General features: G+C 32.0%; 1 protein-coding gene across 1 annotated transcript; it reads left to right on the top strand.

Moving 5' to 3' along the window:
• Window positions 1-140: 140 nt before the first annotated feature.
• LOC134693628 (uncharacterized) lies at window positions 141-24,205 on the top strand. The gene is made up of 17 exons (XM_063554466.1): window positions 141-144; window positions 769-1,077; window positions 1,450-1,507; window positions 2,295-2,344; window positions 3,016-3,072; window positions 3,334-3,402; window positions 5,079-5,345; window positions 6,381-6,644; window positions 9,068-9,325; window positions 9,751-10,008; window positions 12,562-12,813; window positions 13,502-14,269; window positions 17,999-18,117; window positions 19,015-20,217; window positions 20,797-20,818; window positions 22,025-22,049; window positions 23,240-24,205. Exons 1-17 carry the CDS (start codon window positions 141-143, stop codon window positions 24,114-24,116), a joined length of 4,860 nt encoding a protein of 1,619 aa, XP_063410536.1. The 3' UTR covers window positions 24,117-24,205.
• Window positions 24,206-24,211: the final 6 nt, after the last annotated feature.

Genomic DNA, 24,211 nt, shown 5'->3' with positions numbered 1-24,211 from the left:
AATCACAAAAATACTGAACTCAGAGGAAAATCAATTAGGAAAGTCCATAATCATGATTAAATGTTTGTTTGAAATGGGATTAAAATAAAGAATATAAAAACAATCGTGCCAATTGATCACAATAGTCTAAACATTAGAAAATGAGTAATACATATAACCTTTTTTCGTGCTCCACAAAATGGTGCTTGATGAAATGAACTTTAACTAGGAGCACATTCTTGTTAACTGAATATGCATATATCCAGTAATCAAACATCATAACAAACATATATTTAGTTAATCCAAAGTGTTTTACATGTACATTTCAAATCTAATTTTTGACATTGATTTTAAAAAAGAAGGTCCGGGCTCATGTCAATGTTTCTTGATACAACATCTGTGGTGATGTACAATCAAATATTAAAAAGAACACGTGGTTTAAATAATATTGAGACATATCTTCACAAGAGACCAAAATAACACAGAAATTAACATACATAAGTCGCCTTTCACTGTCAGCAAAGCCAATACCGTATAGTCACCTATAAAGATTCAAAATGAAAATGTAAAACTATTCCAACGAGAAAACTAACGGCCTTATCTATGTACCAAAATAAATATGTAACACGACAACTGTTATAAACGACCACCATTGAATTACAGGCTCATGAAATCGAACAGACACAATTATACATAATGTGCTAGGTTTACTTAAGAAGAAAACCAGGTTATGTTTCGAACAAATATTATGCTAATTAACTACTAGTATTTTTGTTTTATCATTTACAGGGACCAAAACAATCTTACGTGGTAACTATGATGCAGGACCGTGTTCTGAAGAACGATATCAACCAGGCAAAATGAAATATTCAACAAACGTTAGCAGCGTTTGTGTATTTACTAAATCGCCATGTAGCGAAGAGGGTCAAATCCTATACGATAAAGGAAGTCCTACTCAAGATGTTGAATGCAGATGTGACTATAGAAAAAAATTCGACTTCATTTTTAGACAAAATGTTTCTAGGTATTGCAAACCTTCAGAACAAGATTGTGCTTGCTTTAAAAACCAGTGTCCGACTGATTTCGAACTTTCACCAGGTACATTATTATTTATTTGAAGAGAAATTTTTAATCGACTTATTTTTAGACAAAATGTTTTTAGGTATTGCAAACCTCCAGAAGAAGATTGTGCTTGCTTTAAAAAGCAGTGTTCGAACTTTCACCAGGTATATCTTAATTTATTTGAAAAGAAATTGTTGAAGTTGTACGACAGCTTTGCGGTTATATTTAAAGTATAATTTGATATACTTTTCTGAAAAAATAATTTAACCAATATCATTATCAAATCAATTCCTTGTTTCATGTTTGTTTGGAAAATCAGTCTGTTTTTATGTACGGGTGTAGTATGCAAAAACCCTTTCTTGCTTGTCAAATTAGGAGCTTAATATAGAACTACGCATGTAATTTCAGATTATACTTGTATCTCAATATCAGGAAGAACAGTTGAACTTCTGCTGGAAAACCCTAGGTAAGTTAGCTAAAGCAAAAATGATTTTGTGATTAGCTGAATTTTCAGTAAAGTAAATTCAATAAAAGCGTAAAACCTCTTTGGTCGGGTTGTCTCTTATACACATTCCCCATTTCCATTCTCAATTTCATTTAGTTTTAAATATATTGCTAGCTAGTTAAATCAAGAGTTTGGAGAATTACCGGATAAACACTGAAACTTTTTGAACATGGATTATTATTGTAAAATTTAAACTTATAAGACATGAATTAAATAAACTCATCATATATACCAGGACTAAATTTAGTGTATACGCCAGACGCGCGTTTCGTCTACAAAAGACTCATCAGTGACGCTCGAATCCAAATAAGTTTAAAAGGCCAAAGGCATAAAACACATTCATTGAAACAGAAGGGAAACGGGAAATAAGGATGATAACGACAGTTTGAAATGAAGACACTTTTTAACAATCGTCGGAAATGATAATAGACTGAAACAAAAGATAACTGAAAACTACTGTCCACGCGGACCTCATTAAAGCCTGGTTAAATATGAACGACGATGCTCTGCAATAAATCGAAATTATGTAATCAAACTAAGGTCTTGGTCGTCAAGATCTGTTATTAGTCAGTTACAAAGAACAAAGAAAGGAGCGCACATATGTATGATCCACCTTGCCATTGATGATTTTTAAAAGCAAACAAGCCAGTTATGATACCAACCGAAATACGTTAGAATGGTGAGGTTATTCATAACTTTGGAAAGCTGCGTGATCGTATTGTAAAGCTTAATGTATTTTTGTATTTAGAAACGAAACAGAAATCCTGTTGATTCCACATAGTAATATCACAAAACGAGGTATGTGTTTCATTTTGGGTTATTCCTTCGTTACTGCGAAATAAGTTTATATTTAAAGGTTTATTCTTGTTTTGATTTAGCATGACTTCCACTGTATTTGATTGATAGGTGAGGCTATATCGGGGCAGTCACTTTATATTTGTAAAGAAAGCTGATGATAATGATACTTTTATATTATTATAATGAAAGTAACAATAATGAAAAGAAAATGGAATGTCCTGTTGTCGTCAATTTAATTTTTATTCCCCACCTACGATAGTAGAGGGGCATTATGTTTTCTGGTCTGTGCGTCCGTTCGTCCGTCTGTCCGTCCGTTCGTTGTACCGTCTGTTCGTTCGTCCGTCTGTCCCGCTTCAGGTTAAAGTTTTTGGTCAAGGTAGTTTTTGATGAAGTTGTAGTCCAATCAACTTGAAACTTAGTACACTTGTTCCTTATGATATGATCTTTTCAATTTTACAGCCAAATTAAACTTTTGACCCCAATTGCACGGTCCACTGAACATAGAAAATGAAAGTGCATGTTTCAGGTTAAAGTTTTTGGTCAAGGTAGTTTTTGATTTAGAATTTGTTTTTATATGAATAACTATGCCATTAAATTGAATCTTTCTGTACGATAGAAAGGAAATATTTTTGTAGAAGTTGACCAATTTTGTTATCATGCTTTGTTTACAGACAGGTTTCATCTACCAACATGCACAGCAATTCTCGTCCTGTTGATATTGATAATTGGTGAGTACACTAACTACTATTTTGATTTTCAATTTATATAATACAAACACATTTACACAATAATATTGCCTGTTTAATGCAATATTTGACTACCTATTTAGATGCAACTTGTATGCAAATATTAAAAGGTTATCAAATGCATAAAAAAAACCATATAGGATGATTTACAAATAATTATATTTCCGTATAATGATACAGTATTGAATTAATATTGACTTGACAAATAATGTTATTATCATACCTCATGTTTTTCTGTTACAGTTGTTTTCGTTGGCCCATTTCATTATGACAAGGAGTTAGACAAGCTAATTGACCAGCACATACGAAAAGGTATATCGCTTGGTTTAAGATGCACTATTTCCATCCACACTATGTTCAACTTTTTATCATACGTAATGTTAAATTATATCTACATTATATATTTTTACTTCAATGTTGGTTTGAGTTGGAAATTGTAACTGTACTATTATATGAAAAATGTTTATGAAGGAGATATAGAGACAAGACCTCTCTATTTTGTTTTGGTTGCTTCACATGATCAGTAAAGCTAGAAAAACAGTTCAGCCTGTGCACGTTTGTTTTATGCATTACTTTTGTTCTTCAAAGGGCTCCCTTATCGGAAAAATTACGTCAATTGAAATATTAGACTTCAGTGTCAAGGTTCATCTGCTTGTACTCAATAAATACGAAAACAAATAATAGGAAGGACTGAGTACTTATAGTGTTTCATTTACAAACTAAATGTGTTTTACATTATCTCAAATTAGGAATGAGGTGAGGTGTGTATGTTCACTAGAGAGGATTTATTAGATTTGCCCCAACATTAAACACACTTTCATATTCAAACGTACTGAGGGATAAGTGTGTCTTGAATTGAAACCCAACGATCGGACACGCTTAACATACAAAAATGCATATGTAGGAACCATCCAGGAGGAGGATGTATGGGGGGAGGTTGAACACCTCATTAAGACGATCAAAGATTTTATATCGGCAAATATATTTTGATTTCACATTTGTATCGTGGAACCACCTTTTAATGTATAATTCAGATATAAGTTCTGAACATGTATTTTCTTTAAGTCATTGTCAAATGGGATTGAAATTTTAGCTTCAAGCAAAAGAGAGGTTAAACGATTTTTTCTTGATGTACACTATGCTAAATATTTATGTCGATATAAGAGTTTCATAAAACATGTAAAATAAATTTAAATATGTCTTGACAAAACTTGTAGTGAATACTTTAAATAAAGGCAACAGTAGTATACCGCTGTTAAAAATTCATAAATCGCTAGAGAAAAAACAAATCCGGATTACAAACCAAAACTGATGGACACGTATCAAATATGAGAGAACTGCGACACAACCGAGACACAACACCGAAATGTAATACACACAGAAATGGACCACAATGTAACAATGGCCAATCTCCTGATTTTCGTACAGGGCATTTTATGAAAAAATGGTGTGTTGAACCTGGTTTTGTGGCACGCCAAACCTCCCGTATATAAGTAATATCTTCTGTTTTCGCTGTATATTAGATAATTATGTATAACAATGGACCGTATTTTCGGGAGTAGAAGCAGGGGTTTCACGAAAACCCGCTCGTCACACCCTGTGGTCAAAATGCATTGTTATTTGTAACAATAGATATATTCAATTTACTATTGTGTCAGTCCAAGTGTATTCGGCATTCACATCAATTGTAGGTTATGTGCCTGGCTAACATGGCTCAAGTGAACGTTATCGTATTTAAATTGTTCAGTGGTTAACAATATGTATTGTTAATTATATTATAGGTAATTTATCATCTTTTTTGTAGACTTATACACGGATTGTTATAAATGTATAAATGTTTATACCGGAGATCATCTTACCTTGACCTCATTTTCATTATTCATTTGCCAAAAATATTTTTAAGGGATTATGTCTCTTTCAAAGATCCACTAAGCAACTTATGATATTATCTAACTTTACGTCGATACTATATTACATTTGTTTAACAGTTTACTTTGTACGAAACCTCGAAAAAGAAGTTACAGTCATTGAAGGGAAATCTGTAGATATATCATGTGAACTTTCTAAAGAAGACGCTGCAGTAAAATGGTTAAAATATGGGTCTCCGATTCAATTTTCCGGTAACCGTGTTATTGAGGATGAGAATGGAAGAGTATATACATTAATCATCAGGGATTCAAATATGGAAGATGATGGTGTATATACAATGCAGGTTGAGAGAAAATCTAGTCAGGACTTGAAGTTGAAAGTTATTCGTAAGTACATTCAGCTTTTATAGTTTTATCATGTTTGTTCATGGTACTTATTTGATTCAAATTATACATAGCAAACCTGTCTCCACATATAATATTTTTTAACCAACTGTAAACCAGAATACAAGTAACGTAACAATGTACGCCCTCTATAGTCAACAGTCAACAAAACTAATGTTAAAGTCACCTTAAACAGACGTTGACTTGACACAAGAGATACAGATAAACAAAAAAACAAAATACCCTCACATACTATTTAAAGAATAACAGTACTGTAGTTGAAGAGTTGCCACCGTCAATTGTAGATTTGACGGTCGCAAATGCAGTTTTACTGGCGACGCGTAGCGGAGACAGTAAAACGGAGATTTGCGACCGTCAAATCAAAATTGACGGTGGCAACTCTTCAACTACAGTACTGTTATTACGATTCTAATGCATTACAAAAAGACGTCATGGCTAAACGTGACGTCATACAATTGAAAACTTACAAACTGGACGTTATAACGTTACCTGTACGCTTCAAATTCAGATAAAATTAAATTAAAACGGCGAATTCGAGGTAGGTGTTGTTTTATTTTCGATTATAAAGTAGTAATCGAACATCTGTTGATTCATCAATTCCGGTGGCAACTCTTCAACTACAGTACTGTTATTACGATTCTAATGCATTACAAAAAGACGTCATGGCTAAACGTGACGTCATACAATTGAAAACTTACAAACTGGACGTTATTACGTTACCTGTACGCTTCAAATTCAGATAAAACTACATTAAAACGGCGAATTCGAGGTAGGTGTTGTTTTATTTTCGATTATAAAGTAGTAATCGAACATCTGTTGATTCATCAATTCAAAATGGCGGGCCCCTCCTTAGTTACGCCAGGTCAACTGTGGATTTGACGGCAACTTTTAGTCAATGAAAGAAATTGTTACATCCAAATTGCATTAGAATATAAGATTGCATTACAAACTGAGACACAGAGACAATCCATCGTAATTTTAAAATAATTTTGGTCAGAGCTGTTATTTATTTTTCAGCGTATTTCACAACGAATTTGAAACCACTGACTACTACTGAAGGTAAAACTGTTTCTTTTGAATGCGAAACAGTTGAAAGTATAAGTGATGTTATCTGTATTTGGTTCTTCAATGATAATGAAATAAACTATTCTGAGAAATATCAGACAACACAATCAAGATTCGGTTGTCAATTGAAGATAAAAGAGGTCAAACCTATTGATAGTGGGGAATATCAAATTAGAATTAGGAATATTTCAAGACGTACAGATTTAAAGGTACAATGTAAGTATCACTAAATAAACAATAAAAAAAACATAATGAATAACTTGGTTTAAGATTATTATAGAATGAGGATATGTGGTTTGAAAATCTGAAAACTATTAGAGTCACCGTGGGGGGTCGTTGATATGTTCAATCTGACCTTAAAATTTAGATTTTTGATTTTGTGCACGGTATACATATTGGTCTACATTTAGGTGATGACTTTTTCAACGAATTGTCGGCATACATATTGGAACGAACTGTGTGCTCCTCTTTCCTGACCTCTTCCATTCATATATCTCCCAGAACTAGAAATTAAGGAAACAATAGACATGGCTCATTGTTGTAGGCCGTACGGTGAGACGTAGATGTTGATATTTATCTCAGTTGGTCTCTTGTGGAGAGTTGTCACATTGGCAATTATACCTTCTTGTTATTTTCTTCCTTCGTCTCATTTTAAGACGTATACCTCGATATTGACATAGACGGTCATCTCAGTACCATAATCTATGACAAACGAGACGACTTTCATTTTGAAACTATTAATTTTCCCCAACTTAAAAGCAATATAGAAACTTCACCTGCATATTTGATATACATTTCCTAATTTATTCGTTTTTCAAGCGCATACAACTACTACACAGCCTTTGTAATACAATTAACGGTACTAATTTTCTTGCACCAGATGCGCATTTCGACAATACATATCTCTTCAGTGATGCTCGTGGCCAAAATATTTGAAATCCAAAGGTTATGTAAAAGATGAAGAGCTATAATCCAAAAGTTCCAAAAAGTATAGCCCAATCTGTGAAAGGAAACAGAGCTTTGCATGAGGGAGATACATTCCGAAGTACTGGCTACTGGGCTGGTGATACCCTCGGGGACTAATAGTCAACCAGCAAAGGCATCGACCCAGTGGTACTAATAAAATAATTTAAAAAAATTAAACGTCATCAGTGGCTGAGCAGAAAGTTGTTGAACCAGGGGTGTGTCAAAAAACCTATGAAAAATTCCTCGGAAGGTATCAATACCTAGTTGATAAATATTTCGTATCAACTTCACAATAAATTAACAACGATCTTGAAGTGTTGATTCTGGGTACTGAAGTTGTTTATCGTCTTAATAACGTGTTAAAGAATCCATTTATTTGTCTTTATGAATATTATAATTACTTTTACTGCTTTGCGTTCATATTCAACTCGTCATTGTGTTATGTTCTATGATAATCTTTATATTCTTTTATTTAATTTTTGCCAATAGGCTGTGTTTATATCTATTTTTATATTTCTTCCTTACATTTGGTGTGGCTGTGTACTTTAACCGCCGTCGTGGTGTTATTGTTCTATGACAGTTTCTGTAATATTGTCTTTCATTTTTGCTATTTTGTTTTGCCTATATGTCAGTTTGTATTTCTTATCTGTAACGTGGCTCTGTACTTTTACATCACACCATTGTGTAATTGTACCATGCATACGGTAAATGTTTGCCTATATACTTGTTTGTTTTCACAGTGATTGAGATAATAACACAATGTTGACTGATGTACCTTTATTTTTGACATTTTTATCTATTATATCTATTTGATTTGTTCACACATCGTTGTCAATATATTAAAAATGCATGGGACTATCATATAATAGTTATCAAAGGTACCAGGGTTATAATTTAATACGCCAGACGCACGTAAGTGAGTCGTTTAACTAGCTTCTAAACTAGGTTTAATCCATTTAGGAAAAAATGCCAATTCCAGTTAGAGGAATATGACAGTTGTTGTCAATTTGTTTGATGTTTTTTGAGCTTTTGATTTTGCCATTTTACTTTTCCCTTTGCATTATCCTCAGGGTTCAGTATTTTTGCAATTTTACTTTTTGGTTTGCTGAATCTAAACTTGTATTTAGAGTTTTATTGAGGGACCAGTTCTCAAGTTTGTCAAAATCTGATTTAATATTAACAAACATAAAATCTATGGGGCTTCTTAACATACTGAAATTTGTATCTAGATTTATGATTTTTTTGTGCCTGTTTTCAAATTGATTGATATATCCAATTTAATCATAAGTGGTATTCCGAATCTAATCATCTATTTATATTTCGGAAAAAGGACCATTATAGATGAAACTTCAATTTCAATTTTAAATTCTTAAATAACATACAGTCTGTAAATATGCTATGCCAGATATTCAATCACAATCACAATTCAGAGCTATATTGCACATGAAATAGATATTGTCAGTAGATTCATAGTTACAAAAATAAATATAGAATCTAACTCTAATTTTGAAAGTTATGTAAAGATATATTAAAAGTACTTTTAGGCTTTCTCAATAAGGGTTCATTTCTTAGTTAAATGGATGATTACGGGGATAGTTGAGATAGACCTGGTTTCAACAGATACGTAACAGTAAGGAAAATTTGCCGGATACAATTTCTTTTCTGAGTTTCAGCTTACTTTAAAGCTGATCTACGACCTATTCCTTGTGTCGAAGGAGGAGAATGTCTTTTAGAGTGTGAAGTTATTGATAAAAATATGCCTGCTATCTGGTCTAAAGATGGAAATGAGATAGAGATATCTGAAAGAATACAGATCTCTATGAACGGTGCTAAACATCAATTAAAAATTTTGAATGTGAATTCAGACGACTGTGGTGATTACAAAATAACAGTGAATAATGTATCACGTCAAGCCGATGTCAAAGTTATAGGTATGTTATGCTTTTTTCAAAAGAGAAAGTGTTAATTTGTTTTGTTTGCTTTTGATTTTTTTTGTTCTAACAAAAAGTAATTAAAAAAATATTTGCGATCCGTTTTGAAGTCAATTCAATTTCATTAAAAACCAAATTCCACGATTTGAATGGAAAACAAGTATATGTTAAATCGCAATGTAAAACAGAACAATATCCGAAGGGTAGGATATTATAAAATTGATGCGTGTACTTGCTATGAATTCGGACAACAACTCGGCAAGCCTCCGATTTCTGTTTCTAAAGATTGTCAAATACATTTGGTATTTTCCTAAAAGGTGCGAATGTTTTTTTGCATTGAATTATTGAGTATTCTATGATTTAGCGTCTTATCTTGCACTTGTTAAAAGGGAGTACACATTCGACAAAACTTCTTTATATTTCAGATCTAATTTCAAAGCCTTTGACGAACATGACTTGCATGGAAGGTCTAAAGGTTGTTCTTATTTGTGAAGTGGTGGATAAGCAACTCAATGCAAAGTGGTCAAAAGATGGCATTCCAATTAGGGACATTTCTTACATCTCCATCAAGTCAGCTGATGGCATTCACATGTTATGCATATGGCAAACTGATAACAAAAGTGAAGGACAGTACCAAATCAAAGTTGGAAATAGAAACAGTTCAGCATATTTAAAAGTTACTGGTAAGTTGTTGTGGTTATAAATATATAGATTTACACAAAACCTCCATTACATCATAAGATTTACCCTTATGATATCTGAAAAACGTGTGTGTGAGATGATAAAAACGATAGTCAATAGCAAAGGGTACCACATGTGAAGCATGATCTGCTCACCCTTCCGGAGCACCTGAGATTACCCCTAGTTTTTGGTGGGTTTCGTGTTGCTCAGTCTTTAGTTTTTATATTGTTTCTTGTGTACTATTATTTGTCTGTTTTTCTTCCTCATTTTTAGCCATGACGCTGTCAGTTTATTTTCGATTTAAGGGTTTTATCGTTCCTCTTGTATCTCTCTTGTATCTTTCGCTCCTCTTTTGAAGAAGACCACGTCACTGCAAGTCAAAATTCAAACATCTTTGGTTTGCTTTTCATAGTTGATTTGAAGATATTTGATCGTTCATGTTAAATTCATTTGCAACTTGTATATGATCGGAACGACGATCAACTTTGCGTGGACACCCGCCTTACATTGATTAGTGTTGGCCTTTCTCTATATCTACCTCGTCTAATTTTGTCGTTATGTTACTGTCTCTTCAAAACATACACTGTATATCTCTTGTAACATATTCCTATTAAATTAGACTTGAATATCAATAAAGTGGCGTTATTGATACTACAGATGAAAAACTTGATTGTCATAAGTCTATTCAACTAGGGGGATATGTTTTAGAGATATGTGCACATATCTATTTATTAAAAATGAGATATACGATACCAAGGTGGCATTCAAAATATTATGTCCAATGGTGTAGACAATAACACGGTAATAAATACGCAATGTTACTGTAGCCCAAACAAAGTTTAGTAAAACATTGAAACAACTAAACACAACTCTTTCCAATTAAATATTAAGGGATTTGACCAAACGTAATTACATGTCTGTTGTAGATATAATGTACTTTTCATTATTCCTTTATTTGTAAAGCACATGAACCTCCTTAAACTTTTGTAGTCTACTATTACACAACTTTCTTTCCGAATTTTAGACTTTTAACAGGAGCGAATCCAGCCATTTAAAGGGGGCCCAACGATACATCCCCATTCAAGTGCGTTGATCGTTCAAACAGGAGTGGTTCCAAACCCAGGGATCCACTGGATCCGCCACTGCTTTTCGTGTTTCCTTATGAAAGACCACCTGAAAAATATTTCAATGTACTTCGCTCTACGCCAGTCATAAAGTTGCATTACCTAATAAACTTGTATGATATAGGAAAGAGAATGAAAGTGCGACCTACTGCTCACTGATGATACCTTTGCCTCAACTAAATGATTCTGAAAAAAATATGTATTAAGTGTTCGATAATTAAGAGTTATGAATCAAATTGAAAACGCATGAAAAGGTATAGCAGACTTATATAAACCCTTATAAGATAATTTTATTAGTGTTAAAAAATGTAAGTATGATAAGCAGGAATTATATAAACAAGTTATAAAAAATGTAACTTCGGTAAACAGGAATTATTTTAAAAAAAATCAGAAACCCTTATGATGAAATTTGTGAGAAAATACGACAAAAGATATTTATTGGACGGATGGACAGACGAACGAACAGAAAGAGGTATATCCCAATTTTTTTTCTAAAGGCGGGGTATATTTATGGATAAACTAGAATATTTAATTTGAATAAACATTGACAAAGGACTAACCATTTATTTGCTCTAAAAAAATAATTGGATGTTTTGATTATTTATATAATAATTGAATACACCACATACATTTTTCGAAGTCTTTAGTGACGTTCACGTTTTTACTAACGTAAGTTGTTTAATACTATTATATGGTGACGTCAGAGATATCGATACAAAATACAACTTGTAACAACACTAACGATATGTTTTACTTAATCACAGGCACGTGCACGTTTTTGACAATTAAAGAAATACAAGGGGCTAAAGCCTTTGAAAAAATAAAATTCTATTGCAAACGTTGAAGAGTTGAAAATTATCAAAATAGACCAAAGTATAACATATATACAAGCAGGTAAAATCACAAAAATACCGAACTCTGAGGAAAATCAAAAGCTCAAACACATCAAACGAAAGAATAACTTTCAAATTCCTTTCTTAGTACAGACATGTTCTTATGTAGAAAATGGTGCATTAAACCTGGTTGTATAGCTAGCTTAACCTCTCACGTGTATGACAGTCGCATAAAATTCCATTATTTTGACAACGAATGTTTGAAAAATTGGTCATTAACAAGTGTGTGGAAACCTTACTACAAATGGGATATCATATCCGCATCATTTGTGGATGCTATTTATATAGCTCGTACATGTTAAAAAATTGAAAACAACACGTATAATGATTTCTTGTGTCTGAAGCGCTTTTCTGGATGTACCTTCATCAAGAACGGTCAAAGCAAAACATTTCATATCCAAAAATATATAAGTACCGAAACCGTTGAAGAGCAATATGTTAATCTATCAATTCTTTGAACAAACGTAGTGTTAAGGTTTTACCGATGTACATAAGCTTTTATGAAGAAAAATATCTTTAAAAGCTTTTTTTTCTGTAGCTATGCCCGATTTTATCAGACGAATGCCACTTTGGGATAGAGAACGATATCTAAGGACAGCTAAAGAAGGCACAATGAAAAGACGACACATACGAATGATGATCGTTGGAAAATATTCAGCGGGAAAAACTTGTTTAATGCGACGTTTGCTGAATGAGGAAATAGATGACGTGAAAAGTACAGATGGCATAAACGTAGAAGTAAGAAGATGTAAAGTTCGGATTTCAGACGGACAGTGGATCTTCAGTGAAGGTTTGTGTTTTGTATGTGGCGAAATAAAAAAAACCTTTTTCAGTGTTGACCCTTCGCATTTCAGCATTATAATATTGAATTAGTGTTTGAAGGTTATAGTACCTGTTATGTTATATATAATTGGTGAAAACGTGTGTATTTATTTATTGTTTAATGATATGAAATTTGAATAGTATCACTAGTCAGAGCAAAGGGAGATCTTGGTTATATTTTCAACGGCTTTCCTAAATATTTGAATGCAAAATTATAGAGTTATATATCAATTATAATGTCTTGTCTAATTTTAAGGCACGCGGTGTTAAATATCAAACCATTCATTTATTCACGAGGGATGAAAGATTCCAGAGGGACAGTACAACTCATAGATCAAAAATAAACTGACAACGCCATGGCTAAAAATAAAAAGACAAACAGACAAATAAAAGTACAGAAGACACAACATAGAAAACTAAAGACTAAGCAAATGTCGTTTAACGTTTCAAAAGCGTTTTCTATTTTCCAGCATTATAATTATGTAAGATACTTTGATAACAATGTAACACTGATATATTTTTCTTTCGGGAGGAAAGAAAAAAGACACTTGTTATTACAATAATGAATGCCTGATATGTCTAATCCTACTGCTGAGAATTTTCTGCATGCTTAATGCCTTAAGTAATGATCTCCCTTGTGGAATAAAATATTTCAGAAAAATGCTACAAGCAGGATTTTGACGGAAAATTTAAAAACGCGTTTTCAGCAAAAATACTTGAAAACAAAACTCAGGAACCTATAGCTTCTGCCAACATCGAGCAACTTGATTTCATAAGCATTCATAGTAATGCTGCCAAGGAACAGCAGTTAGAGGCAGACAAAACAAAAGCTTTAGTCGAGGAAGACATTCGTCTACATGGTTTGGAACAAAAGTCAAAGACGTTCCTCCGAAACGCCGAATTGACGGATTCAACAGACAGTTACATATTACCGAAGAAAACTGCTGGTCAGTTAACTGAGGTCCAAGACGATTTTACACATAATGATTTTCAACCAAAAAATAAATTATTGAAAGAAAATAAAAGTAAAATTACGCAGGAGACTTCATTAACAAATATTCCAATACAGGCGTGTATCGACAACATAAGGACTAATGAAGGCAACTTTCAACAGACATCAGAATCAAAAATAAATCTACCACATGAGTTTCGTCAAAAGCAAATTCATACGGACGAATCCATTGAAAATAAGGAAACAGACCAGCTTTATCTGTTGTCTAATGTTCTACAGAGTGAGAGCAATAAAGAAAATGTAGAATGTGCTGAATGTGATTTTTGGGACTTCGCCGGACAGAAGGATTTTTATGCTACACATCAAACTTTTCTGACTATGAATGCAATTTACCTGTTGACAATAGACTTATCAAGTTTCGAAACAGCTCAGCCAGTCCAACAGGAAAGCGGTAAATTTGACGATATTGGAGGTAAGCAAAAAAAAGTATTCCAAATTGATTTTTTAAAATGCATTTTGTATCTGCTATCAAAACAGAAACCTATACTAAACGGTTAAGCGATGCTATTATTGTGTTACAACATGATTCTAATTGAGATTTTATGTTAACGTAAAAGAAGTTCATGTATGTATATAAGATGTTGAAGAAAATACTCTTTTTCCCCTTATAAACTAGATGAAGGTATTACCATAAGTAAAATTTAAATATATGAGACAATATCTGAAAAAGTCTATTTTTTGGCAATAAGAAAAAACCAAAAAAAATATTTTTAAACCCGGTATTTTAATAGCACAAATCGAAGAACACACATTTGGGATTTAGGAACTGTTGTCTGTAATTCAAACAATTGTTTAATAAGGAAACAATGGCAATTTTAAAAATGGTACAAAAAAAATCCAGTTCTTTCCTGTTACCAAAGGGAATCAATTTTAAAAAGTTTCTAACGGGAATAAGGAATAAGTTTAAGACATTATTTGTGGTTTACTAGTATATCCTGCAATAGTTTATCAAATGCCAATTATTGATTTTAACATTTGCAATACAAAAGGTTTAGGAATATACTTAAATATAGTTCGGTATGTCGTTAACATGAAAGAATCTTGAGTAACAGGACAACGGTAACAGGACAGAGTTGGTAACAGAACGGATTTTTCTGATTAATTTTAAAGTTTAAGAAAAATACATCATTTTAGATTGGTCACTATTGGAAGATAACAGCAAACAATGTCATTTAGTCTTTGAAACTGTATTTGCAAGATGAAAAATCTGCCTAGGTAATGAAAAATTCTAAAATAAATTCCTTTCTGTTACTATCTACTATACTTAAATTGCACAATGTTCTCTGCTGTTATCAAAAGTAAAAAACCTATTTTTGTATTCACAAATGATATAGTGTATATTATTTTGAAATTTATTTGATATGGTGGTGATAACTTATATTAAATGAAATGTTTGACATATAGTAGATTAACTCTTCGATTTTTCAGTGAAAATGTCTTGAATATCCTTCCTGTTACTAATGATGGTTATGCTGTTACTTTTTATCAGGTAACATGACAGAACGTAACAGAAAGGAATTACGCGATAGATTTGTCCTTTTTATCACATTAAATGTAAGTGTATTTCCTGTGTCCTATAAATTTAAAAAGATGATATAAAAACACACTTAATATTGTGGTGCACACTTAAAAATATTCTCAGAAAGTGGAAGAAAAGGCTATAACAGGATGGAACACCAATAAGTATTTTTCTATAAATTCTTACCTTGGATGGGCTTGAATGTTCAAACCTTGCAGCCATTTCAACTATTTTTTTGTACTAATGCATTCAGGAAATGATGCTCTTCACAATACATAATGGGAAAATAACTATTGGTCTTGTAAACGTTTCCACAGGTAAAAAAAACTCGGTGGTAACAGGAGGGAAATCACCTCTGGGGACAATTTTTTTTTGTCTTAAAATTTGCAAAATTTTATTACATGCTATAGTTATAATATAAAAGGACAAATTAAGGGCAAGTTTATTATATAATTTATCATATTTGTGAGAATCAGAAGCCTGTTTAATTAATTTGGATGTTATTTGAATGATTTAGTTTTCCAAAAAACACAGGGGACAACATGATTTTAGGGGGTGTTGAACATTCAAATTACAATATTTTATTGGAAGAAATTTAAGAATGAGTTATAAATTGCAAAGAGTTGGTGCATTATATAATTCAGTTTATACTGAAACTTGAAATTTTCAAAAAAGATGGTTGAATAAAAAAATAATTGCTGGTGAAGTGGGGGACATGGAAAATCGACTTTTTCAGATATTGTCTCATATATATAATTTGTATACGCCCGTCAAAATTTTGACGGGACGTATTAGTGTATAGGGTGTCCGTCTGTCTGTATGTCCGTCTGTCCGTCTGTCTGTCCGGCGTAAACATGTCGCACCGTAAACTTTTATAGTTGTTTCTTATGATGGTCAAATGATCTGTATACATTTGGTGAAAATAAGATTAAAACCTTTTGAGTTACGGCACTTTGTAACTAAAAGAGGGTGTGTTTTTTTCTTCACATGACGCACCTAATCTCAAAAACGATTTTTGGTTATTGCATAAAACTTTACACACTTATTAGTTATATTAATCTTAAGGATGTACTAAGGTGAGGTTAGGTAAAAAATTAAGAAATTAAGAAATTAAAAGTGATACTTAAAGCTAGTAGAGCATCAATTAAGGATAAAGATTAAGCTAAAATATTGATATGTTATGGCCCTCATTTTCGAGATATTTGAGATTTAAAACATGACGGGAAAAGGCTGACTCTCTCTTTTACCTTATATTTTCATTGGTATTATTTGGGTCTCAAAACAAAAGAAAGAAAATCAAGAATCTTCTAAAACTTTTGTAAATGACCTTTCATGAGCTGTTACGTCTTATATGAAAAAAAAATAGGTGTTATGGAGCAAATATTTTTACATTGTATTGTATGGAAAAACACCAAGGACTCCGAACATTTGATACAAATTTCAAAACTTCACCTAAGTACATCCTTAAGATCTGTATACTTTTTGATAATGATTTGAAATTTCATTTTTGAGTTATTGAGTATTTTGTAAAAAAAGGAGAGGTTTTTTCACATGTCGCGCAGTATCTCAAAAACAATTAATGGTTATTGCTTAAAACTTTACACACTTCTTTGTTATATCAATCTAAAGATCTGTATACTTTTTGGTTTTGATTCAAAATTTTATTTTAGTGATATTAAGTTTTTGTAAAAAAAAAAAACAGGAGGGGTTTCACATGTGCCGCTGTATCTCCAAAACAGTATATGGTTATTGCTTAAAACTTTCTCAGAAACTATGTATGATTTTGCATAAAACTTCTATACAAGACAACGGGCGTATCATGCGCTCATGGTGCAGCTGTTTATTAAGAAAAAGGTGAAATAACAAAATACTTTACCCTTAAGAAAACGTAAAATTAAAAGCTCAAATCCATCAAACGAAAGGATAACAACTGTCATATTCCTGACTAGGTGCAAGCATTTCTTTCTGTATACAATGGTGGATTAAACCTGGATTTGAAGCAACCGCTAGCTAAACCTCCAACTTGTATAACAGTCGCATCAAATATCATTATTTTGACCAACGATGTTTGGACGAAACCAACAGACTTGTTGAAATATGTCATAAAATAGTTGTATAGCAATCAACAAACATGGTGTTATAATCTTAATTTCTATAGAAAAAATCAAATATGTAACAAAGAAGCACAAAAAGGAATATAGACAAAGCATATTAGCAAAAATTAAAGACAAGAATATTGGAACAACTTAATATTCCATCATTAATTTACTATGAAACACAACCAAGAAAAAAATAACAAAACCACAAAAGAATATAAGCTCAATCGTTTATCTTCAATGTCAATTTGAACAATAACATAATAAATTATAGAAAGGGTACACAATGTTAACATTTTGAAATATTGGAGAAGTATTTCGACTTTAATGTTCCTTAATGTGTCGATTTTTTTCCGGGGAGGCGTTCATAGTTGTAAATGAGCGTTGTACAAAGACATCTCTTTGATGGTTTATACACAACAAAATAAAGTTAAGAGTTGAATACATCTAACTTATGTGTAATGTACAATTTTTTTTAAATTTCTCTTGTTGAGTAAAGCAGATTTGTTTTTATTTTTATTTTTAGAATACACAAATTACTGGTTAGATTGTATTCATTGTTACTCAATACAGAATCGACAAGAAAAGTTAGAAGAAAAAGAGCCCCCAGTTATCATTGTTTGTACAGGAATAGACAAAGTAACGGTAATAAGTCTGATCAATATTTGTTAAATAACGATTTCAAAAGATCCCATCTCTTTTGACTGCACAAATAGTTGATAAATATTGTGAGTTTTATCTTTAATTTGGTAAACAAAACACTTATATGGCTATAGGGTTTGCGTCAATATTTGATATCTGCAACAACATACGAAAGATTCCAAGAGAAGGCAACAAAAACCATTAGCGACAGACCGATAGACAGGCAGGAAGACGTAAATTAAAACATATTTAAATAAAGAAATAAAGAAAACAAAATTATATGTAGACAGACAATCTACAAAGTACATAAACAAAAATGAAAGACACGAAAACAAAATGACTATAGCGTAATAACATAATGACTGGATGTATAAGTACCTAGCAAAGACAAAAGTAGATACCAAAACATGAGCTAAGTATTAAAGGTATACATATACTAATACAAATAAAAAGAACACTGTATTACGTGATTAGATGTAAGTCAAAACCATCGTTTATTATTTGTGAAGTCGATTCGAAATATTTATCAACGAAGTCTTGGGATGTTCAGATGAACCTTTTCAGTCACAAAGACGGGTCGTTTTGACGTAACCATGAGTTATCTACTTTTAACAGAGTTACTTGTGACTTTTATAAAGTGTTAGTAATAGCTCTACGCTCTTAAATACCGAAAGAATCAGAAAGTGTAAATCCCATATAGGAGAAGTTGACATATTGCTCCTAATATAGGTGAAAATTTTAATTTCTAAATTAAAGTCTTCTTGTTTGTAATATGATCTAATACTGTCTGTAATTGAGATGACAATTGACGTCAAATTCGAGGTGATATTATAAGAATCACGAACTAAGCGACAGGTCAGTTTGTTCAACTTATTTCATTATTGTGTTTTTACTCTGTAGGATTTCCATAAAGTTACAAAATGCTTCAAACATCACTTGGAAGAAAATGTTGGTTCTCATCCAAAACGGTTCCATATTAGAGACATTGTCTACCTCTCAAACAAAGATGTAGATAAAAATAAGTTTGACATTCTTCGTTCAAAAATATGGAAAACTGCCAAAAGTATGTCTTCTTGGGAAGACGAACTTCCATTATCATGGATACATCTTGAAAAACAGTTACAAGTCACAAGTGAAAAGGATAACATAGTTTCTTTGAAAGATGTTATAAAAATTGGTCTTGAAAGTACTTTTCCTGTGACAAATGAGGAAGATGTAATTTCATTTTTGCGAGTTCAACATGAAATGGGGAATATTATTTTTTTCCAAAGACTGAGAGAGTATATTATTTTGAATCCGGTCTGGTTAGTAGATGCATTCCGATGTCTCGTATCACCGTGCGAATTCCAACAACAATATCTTGATATAGATAATTTAAACCAGATAACAGACACGGGCGAAATTAAGATTGATTACATAGAGCAGATGTTTTCTAAGGTACCAAAACTTAACTTTTTCAAGCATAAAGATCATCTACTAAAAGTAATGGAAGAGTTTGATATAATTGTCAGGCCAAAAACTAGACGACCTCTTTCATTCCAGCAAAGCTATTACATTCCCTGCTTAATTAAGTATGGAACATTTGCAACAGTAAGTGATAATTTCGGTATCAATAAGGACACCTGCCAAAGAACGCCGTGGGTTTGTCTAGAATTTGATTTTTTACCACCGGCATTCTTTAACCATATTTTAGTTCACTTAATTCGAATTTACCATGTGAGTGAAGCTGATGTGAAATCCCGACTAGCTCTATATAGTAGTTTGGGTGTTTTCGATTTAAACAAGTCGGCAACGTCAAAACTTGTTCTTTGTACAGCAAATGACACAATAGCTTTTCAAGTATGGCAATGGCTTAAAGATGGTTTACAATTTGTATACCTTCGAACCAAAATAGAAGAAATAGTCGATGATATTATCAAGAGGTATCAAATGGATATCAAATACGATGTTAAATACAAATGCAAAACTGGAACATTTTCGAAACAAACGGGTAGAAAAACCGCCAGAGAGTTGAGTCAGCTGAAAAAGTACTGTTGTTCGGAACACAACGAAAACCATGAAGCAAAAGAAATAATTGAAGTATGGATAGAGCAGAAATCGAAGGTGAGGTTTAAGGCGTTTTGTTCTTCTTATCTCTTTGGCATAAATGTCACATTGGCAAAAAAGCCTCATTGCTATAGTTTAATATGATACCGCAGTTAATTGAATATTATTTTGAAATAGAGGATGCATGGTGAGTTAAATTAATTTTACCCTTGACGAATTATGACAAATTACTATGCATATTATTAAGCTATATTTAGCACAAGATAATCATGTATTCATATGTTTCCTCATTATGTGTACTTACATTTTTTACGAGACCTAATCATCATTAAATTGGTATACTATAAAAACAAAGAATTTGTTTTACGATAATCTGCTTCTTTGCCTGTCAATTGGTACATTGTTAAGTGTTTTGTATAGTCGAATATATCAAATTGAACCAAGGAAATCGCGTATTTGCTATGCCTGTATGTGACCTTTATACCTGTTGGATTATAGCTCTTCATCTTTTATATAAGATTTGGATTTCAAATATTTTGGCAACGAGCATCACTGAAGAGACATTTTCTTGTCGAAATTCTCATCTGGTGCAGAAAAATTGGCACCGTTAATTTATATCATAATGTTTACTTTCAGGGGTTTCCTGTAGAGACAATCAGTACGTATTTTATGTCAAAATAATTAAATTTGTATGTTGTTTAAAATATATAATCCGGCTGTCGATACACATTCATAAAACTATTGTAACTATGAAAACGTTTAATTTCTAATAAATTTCATTTCCGATTATATAATCTTATCAAGTTTAAAAAAAAAATTCTTTAATCTAGTTTATATTCCTAATGAATTCGCTTTAAACGTAACAAGAAACAACAAATATAGATTTTACGACTGTTTCGATTTGAATTTATTTATCCACTCGAGACAGTTAAAATTTCCAAATAAAAAAGTAGGGCTTGCCGAGCGTTTTAAATTATCGAAATTTAACTGTCGAGAGTTGATTAATATTGTATTGCACACGATTTGGTGATGGAACCCGTTTCATTAATGATTTTTAATCGAAAAGCAGACAATTCAATCTTTTGTTTTGAATTATCTTTAAAAAAGATGTGTTCTTTCTATGTGGCGTCTTCGGGCATGATCGCCCCGTGACATGGAGACACACTATGAAATATAATGGACTTCAAGATGATATAAAGAATTGAGTTCAAACAAACTATATGTTGATAAATATTGATATATCAAAGTGAAAAAATAAATTTAAGTAACACTTTATAATTGTTGTCCGTTCTACCTGCTTTTTTTTGTTTACCTTAAGAATGTTCAAAGCCGAACATCTAAATCAGAGAATTCAAAAAATCTGCAACATGTAAAAAGCTATAGGACCAAACACGACCTATAAAAAAACCCGAATCCATCTGTAAAGATAAGGCAGTAACTATTTATTAACCGGAAGTAGTTATGTGTTTTAGAAAGTACTAGCTTGTTTCCTTTATGTCATCAAATATGCAAAACTCATTAAATGTTGGAAAGTGTAAGTTAAGCTATTAAGGGATACAATAATTTTATATTTCAAACCGGTAGTGAATATATTGGCCTATCCAAATACATCAGTTCGGTTGGAAAGACCTTTTATTGTTCTGTAAACAACTGGTTTTTATTTATTATTTTGTACTTTTTACGAAATAGTAAGGACATATTTACATCATTTACCAGATATATAAAGTATACATTTGTGATCTATGTCTATTGAATAACTCTACGGTATATTATGATAATTCTAATGTTATTGTAATTTCTGAACGATATTAAGATTCAGTCTCCATTTTGAATTAATAATAATTTCATTTAATTATTTAAACAGATCGTGATTGGAATACACAGATAGAGTAAGTTTTTAAAATTTTACATTATTATCTTGATTGTAAATTTGACAGCTAGTTTTATATAAATAATGGAGAAACACAATTCGTCTTGCCTTAACTGATGTTGCAAAATAGAAAATGAATAAAAGATAAGTTAAAAAGTTCTTGCATTTGTGCTCGATTTCTTGGATTGTATACATTTTGGGCTTGCGAGTTCAGAAAAATTTGTATTCAGAAGGGAAAAAAAGAAAATTCATGAAATTTTGCCCTTTCCAATTATTTGAGTAATTGCTCTTTAATGACGATTGATTACTTCTATTGATTGTATTAGCTTTAATAGATAGGTAGACACTTAAAATAGCGAAATCAAAATTATTTATAAAACAAAACAAGTACAAAGTTGAAGAGCATTGAGGATCCAAAATTCCAAAAAGTTGTGCCAAATAGGGCTAAGGTAATCTATGCCTGGGATAAGAAAATCCTTAGTTTTTAGAAAAATTCAAAGTTTTGTTAACAGGAAATTTATAAAAATGCCCACATTATTGATATTCATGTCAACACCGAAGTGTTGACTACTGGGCTGCTGATACCCTCGGGGACGAAACGTCCACCAGCAGTGGCATCGACCCAGTGGTGTTAATAGTTATCAAAGGTACCAGGATTATAATTTAGTACGCCATACGCGCGTTTCGTCTACATAAGACTCATCAGTGACGCTCAAATCAAAATATTTATAAGCAAGTCAAGATCTACAACTTAGTCAGCAGGCCTGACTAGTCAGTTGATTCATGATAGGAGTTACTGTTCTTTAAGGACGATTTATAAAACATTTTCGCGTTTGCCTATTATCTTAAAAACTAGAAAAGATAGACTATTTAAATAACTAACATCGTCAACAAGAGAAGATACAAAAGAAGTAAAATGTTGCCTAAATACTTTGCCGACTTTTTACAGTAGTGGTTGTTCTTAAATAGCAATTTTGTTTCTTTTTGGGAAAAACAAAAAGAGAAACTGTAAACTGAATAAATGATTTGCAATTTATTGAAGACGAACAAAATTGATTTTATTTATAAATTATGCTAGTCTTTAATATATGAGAGCGACCATTGCTAAAAATGCACATGCTAATGTAGATCTATGTGAGCGACAACAGGCTTTTTTAGTCAGTAGCTTGTCTAGATATAATATACATGTGTTTAACGATACAATTTCAGGTGCAAGTCATGTGGTTTAGTTGCAGATTATTGGTGTAAGAATTGTGAAACAGCCATGTGTGACGTGTGTAATGAGAAACACACCATTGCTTCAACACAGCATACAGTTGTCAATTTGTTAGACAAATATATATTAAAAAATCAGTTTGTGGTAGATAAAGCGTCAATTTGTGACATTAAAATGCTAGAAGAAACCGTTTTAGTTGCTGATTATATCGGAAAGCAACTTATACTTTATAACATTAAAGGAATATGCCAACGTATAGTACCTTTATCGAAAGGGCCGAGAAAAATAGCTATAGTTGATAGCAAACGTGTTGCAGTGAGATTATTTAGAGATAATAAAGTTGTGATAGTAGATTTAACCCAAAGCGGAATTTTCGAAATAGACATAAGGGAAAAATGTCATGGAATTATGTGCATGAACAACAAACTATTTGTAGGCTGTGATGATAACACTTTAAGAGTATTTAATTTGAACGGAGAGAAAATAAAAACTATAAATATGCAAATGAAGCCTTGGTATATCTGTTGTGATAGTATAAATCGTATTTTCTGCACCGAAGAATACAATGAAAATAAAGTGTCGTGCTTTGATCAGGATGGTAGGAAACTGTTTGACTTCAGTAATAAATATATAGTTGGAGCAACAGGTATAACGGTTGACAATAATGGGTTTTTACTCGTCTCCTGTAAAAACTCGAATAACGTTCATAGAATAAATCCAAATGGCAAAACGAGTGAAATTATAATTACAAAGATTCCTGGATCATCAAAAGACTGGTTTCCACTAATCTGCTTCGATTTTCAGTCACAATCAGTGATAATTGCCCGAGAAGATAAGGTGTATGTGTACACCAATCAAATGGATTCATAAGTTATAAGTTATTTTATGCTGAAGTTTATTTGTTGTAAAAACATAATCTGTAGTGTAAATGTTAATTGAAAGAAAAGTAAAATTATATTTATAAT

The sequence above is a fragment of the Mytilus trossulus genome, chromosome 12, assembly GCF_036588685.1.
Source record: "Mytilus trossulus isolate FHL-02 chromosome 12, PNRI_Mtr1.1.1.hap1, whole genome shotgun sequence".
NCBI lineage: Eukaryota > Metazoa > Mollusca > Bivalvia > Mytilida > Mytilidae > Mytilus > Mytilus trossulus.
This window is presented reverse-complemented; position numbering and strand designations above follow the sequence as displayed.

Bases quoted from the DNA above. Each gene is read 5' to 3' on its own strand.
- LOC134693628 (XM_063554466.1), top strand. The intron at 10,009-12,561 runs GTAAGTTGTTGT...TTTTTTCTGTAG, and splicing joins AGCATATTTAAAAGTTACTG to CTATGCCCGATTTTATCAGA. The intron at 20,218-20,796 runs GTGAGGTTTAAG...GTTTACTTTCAG, and splicing joins GGATAGAGCAGAAATCGAAG to GGGTTTCCTGTAGAGACAAT.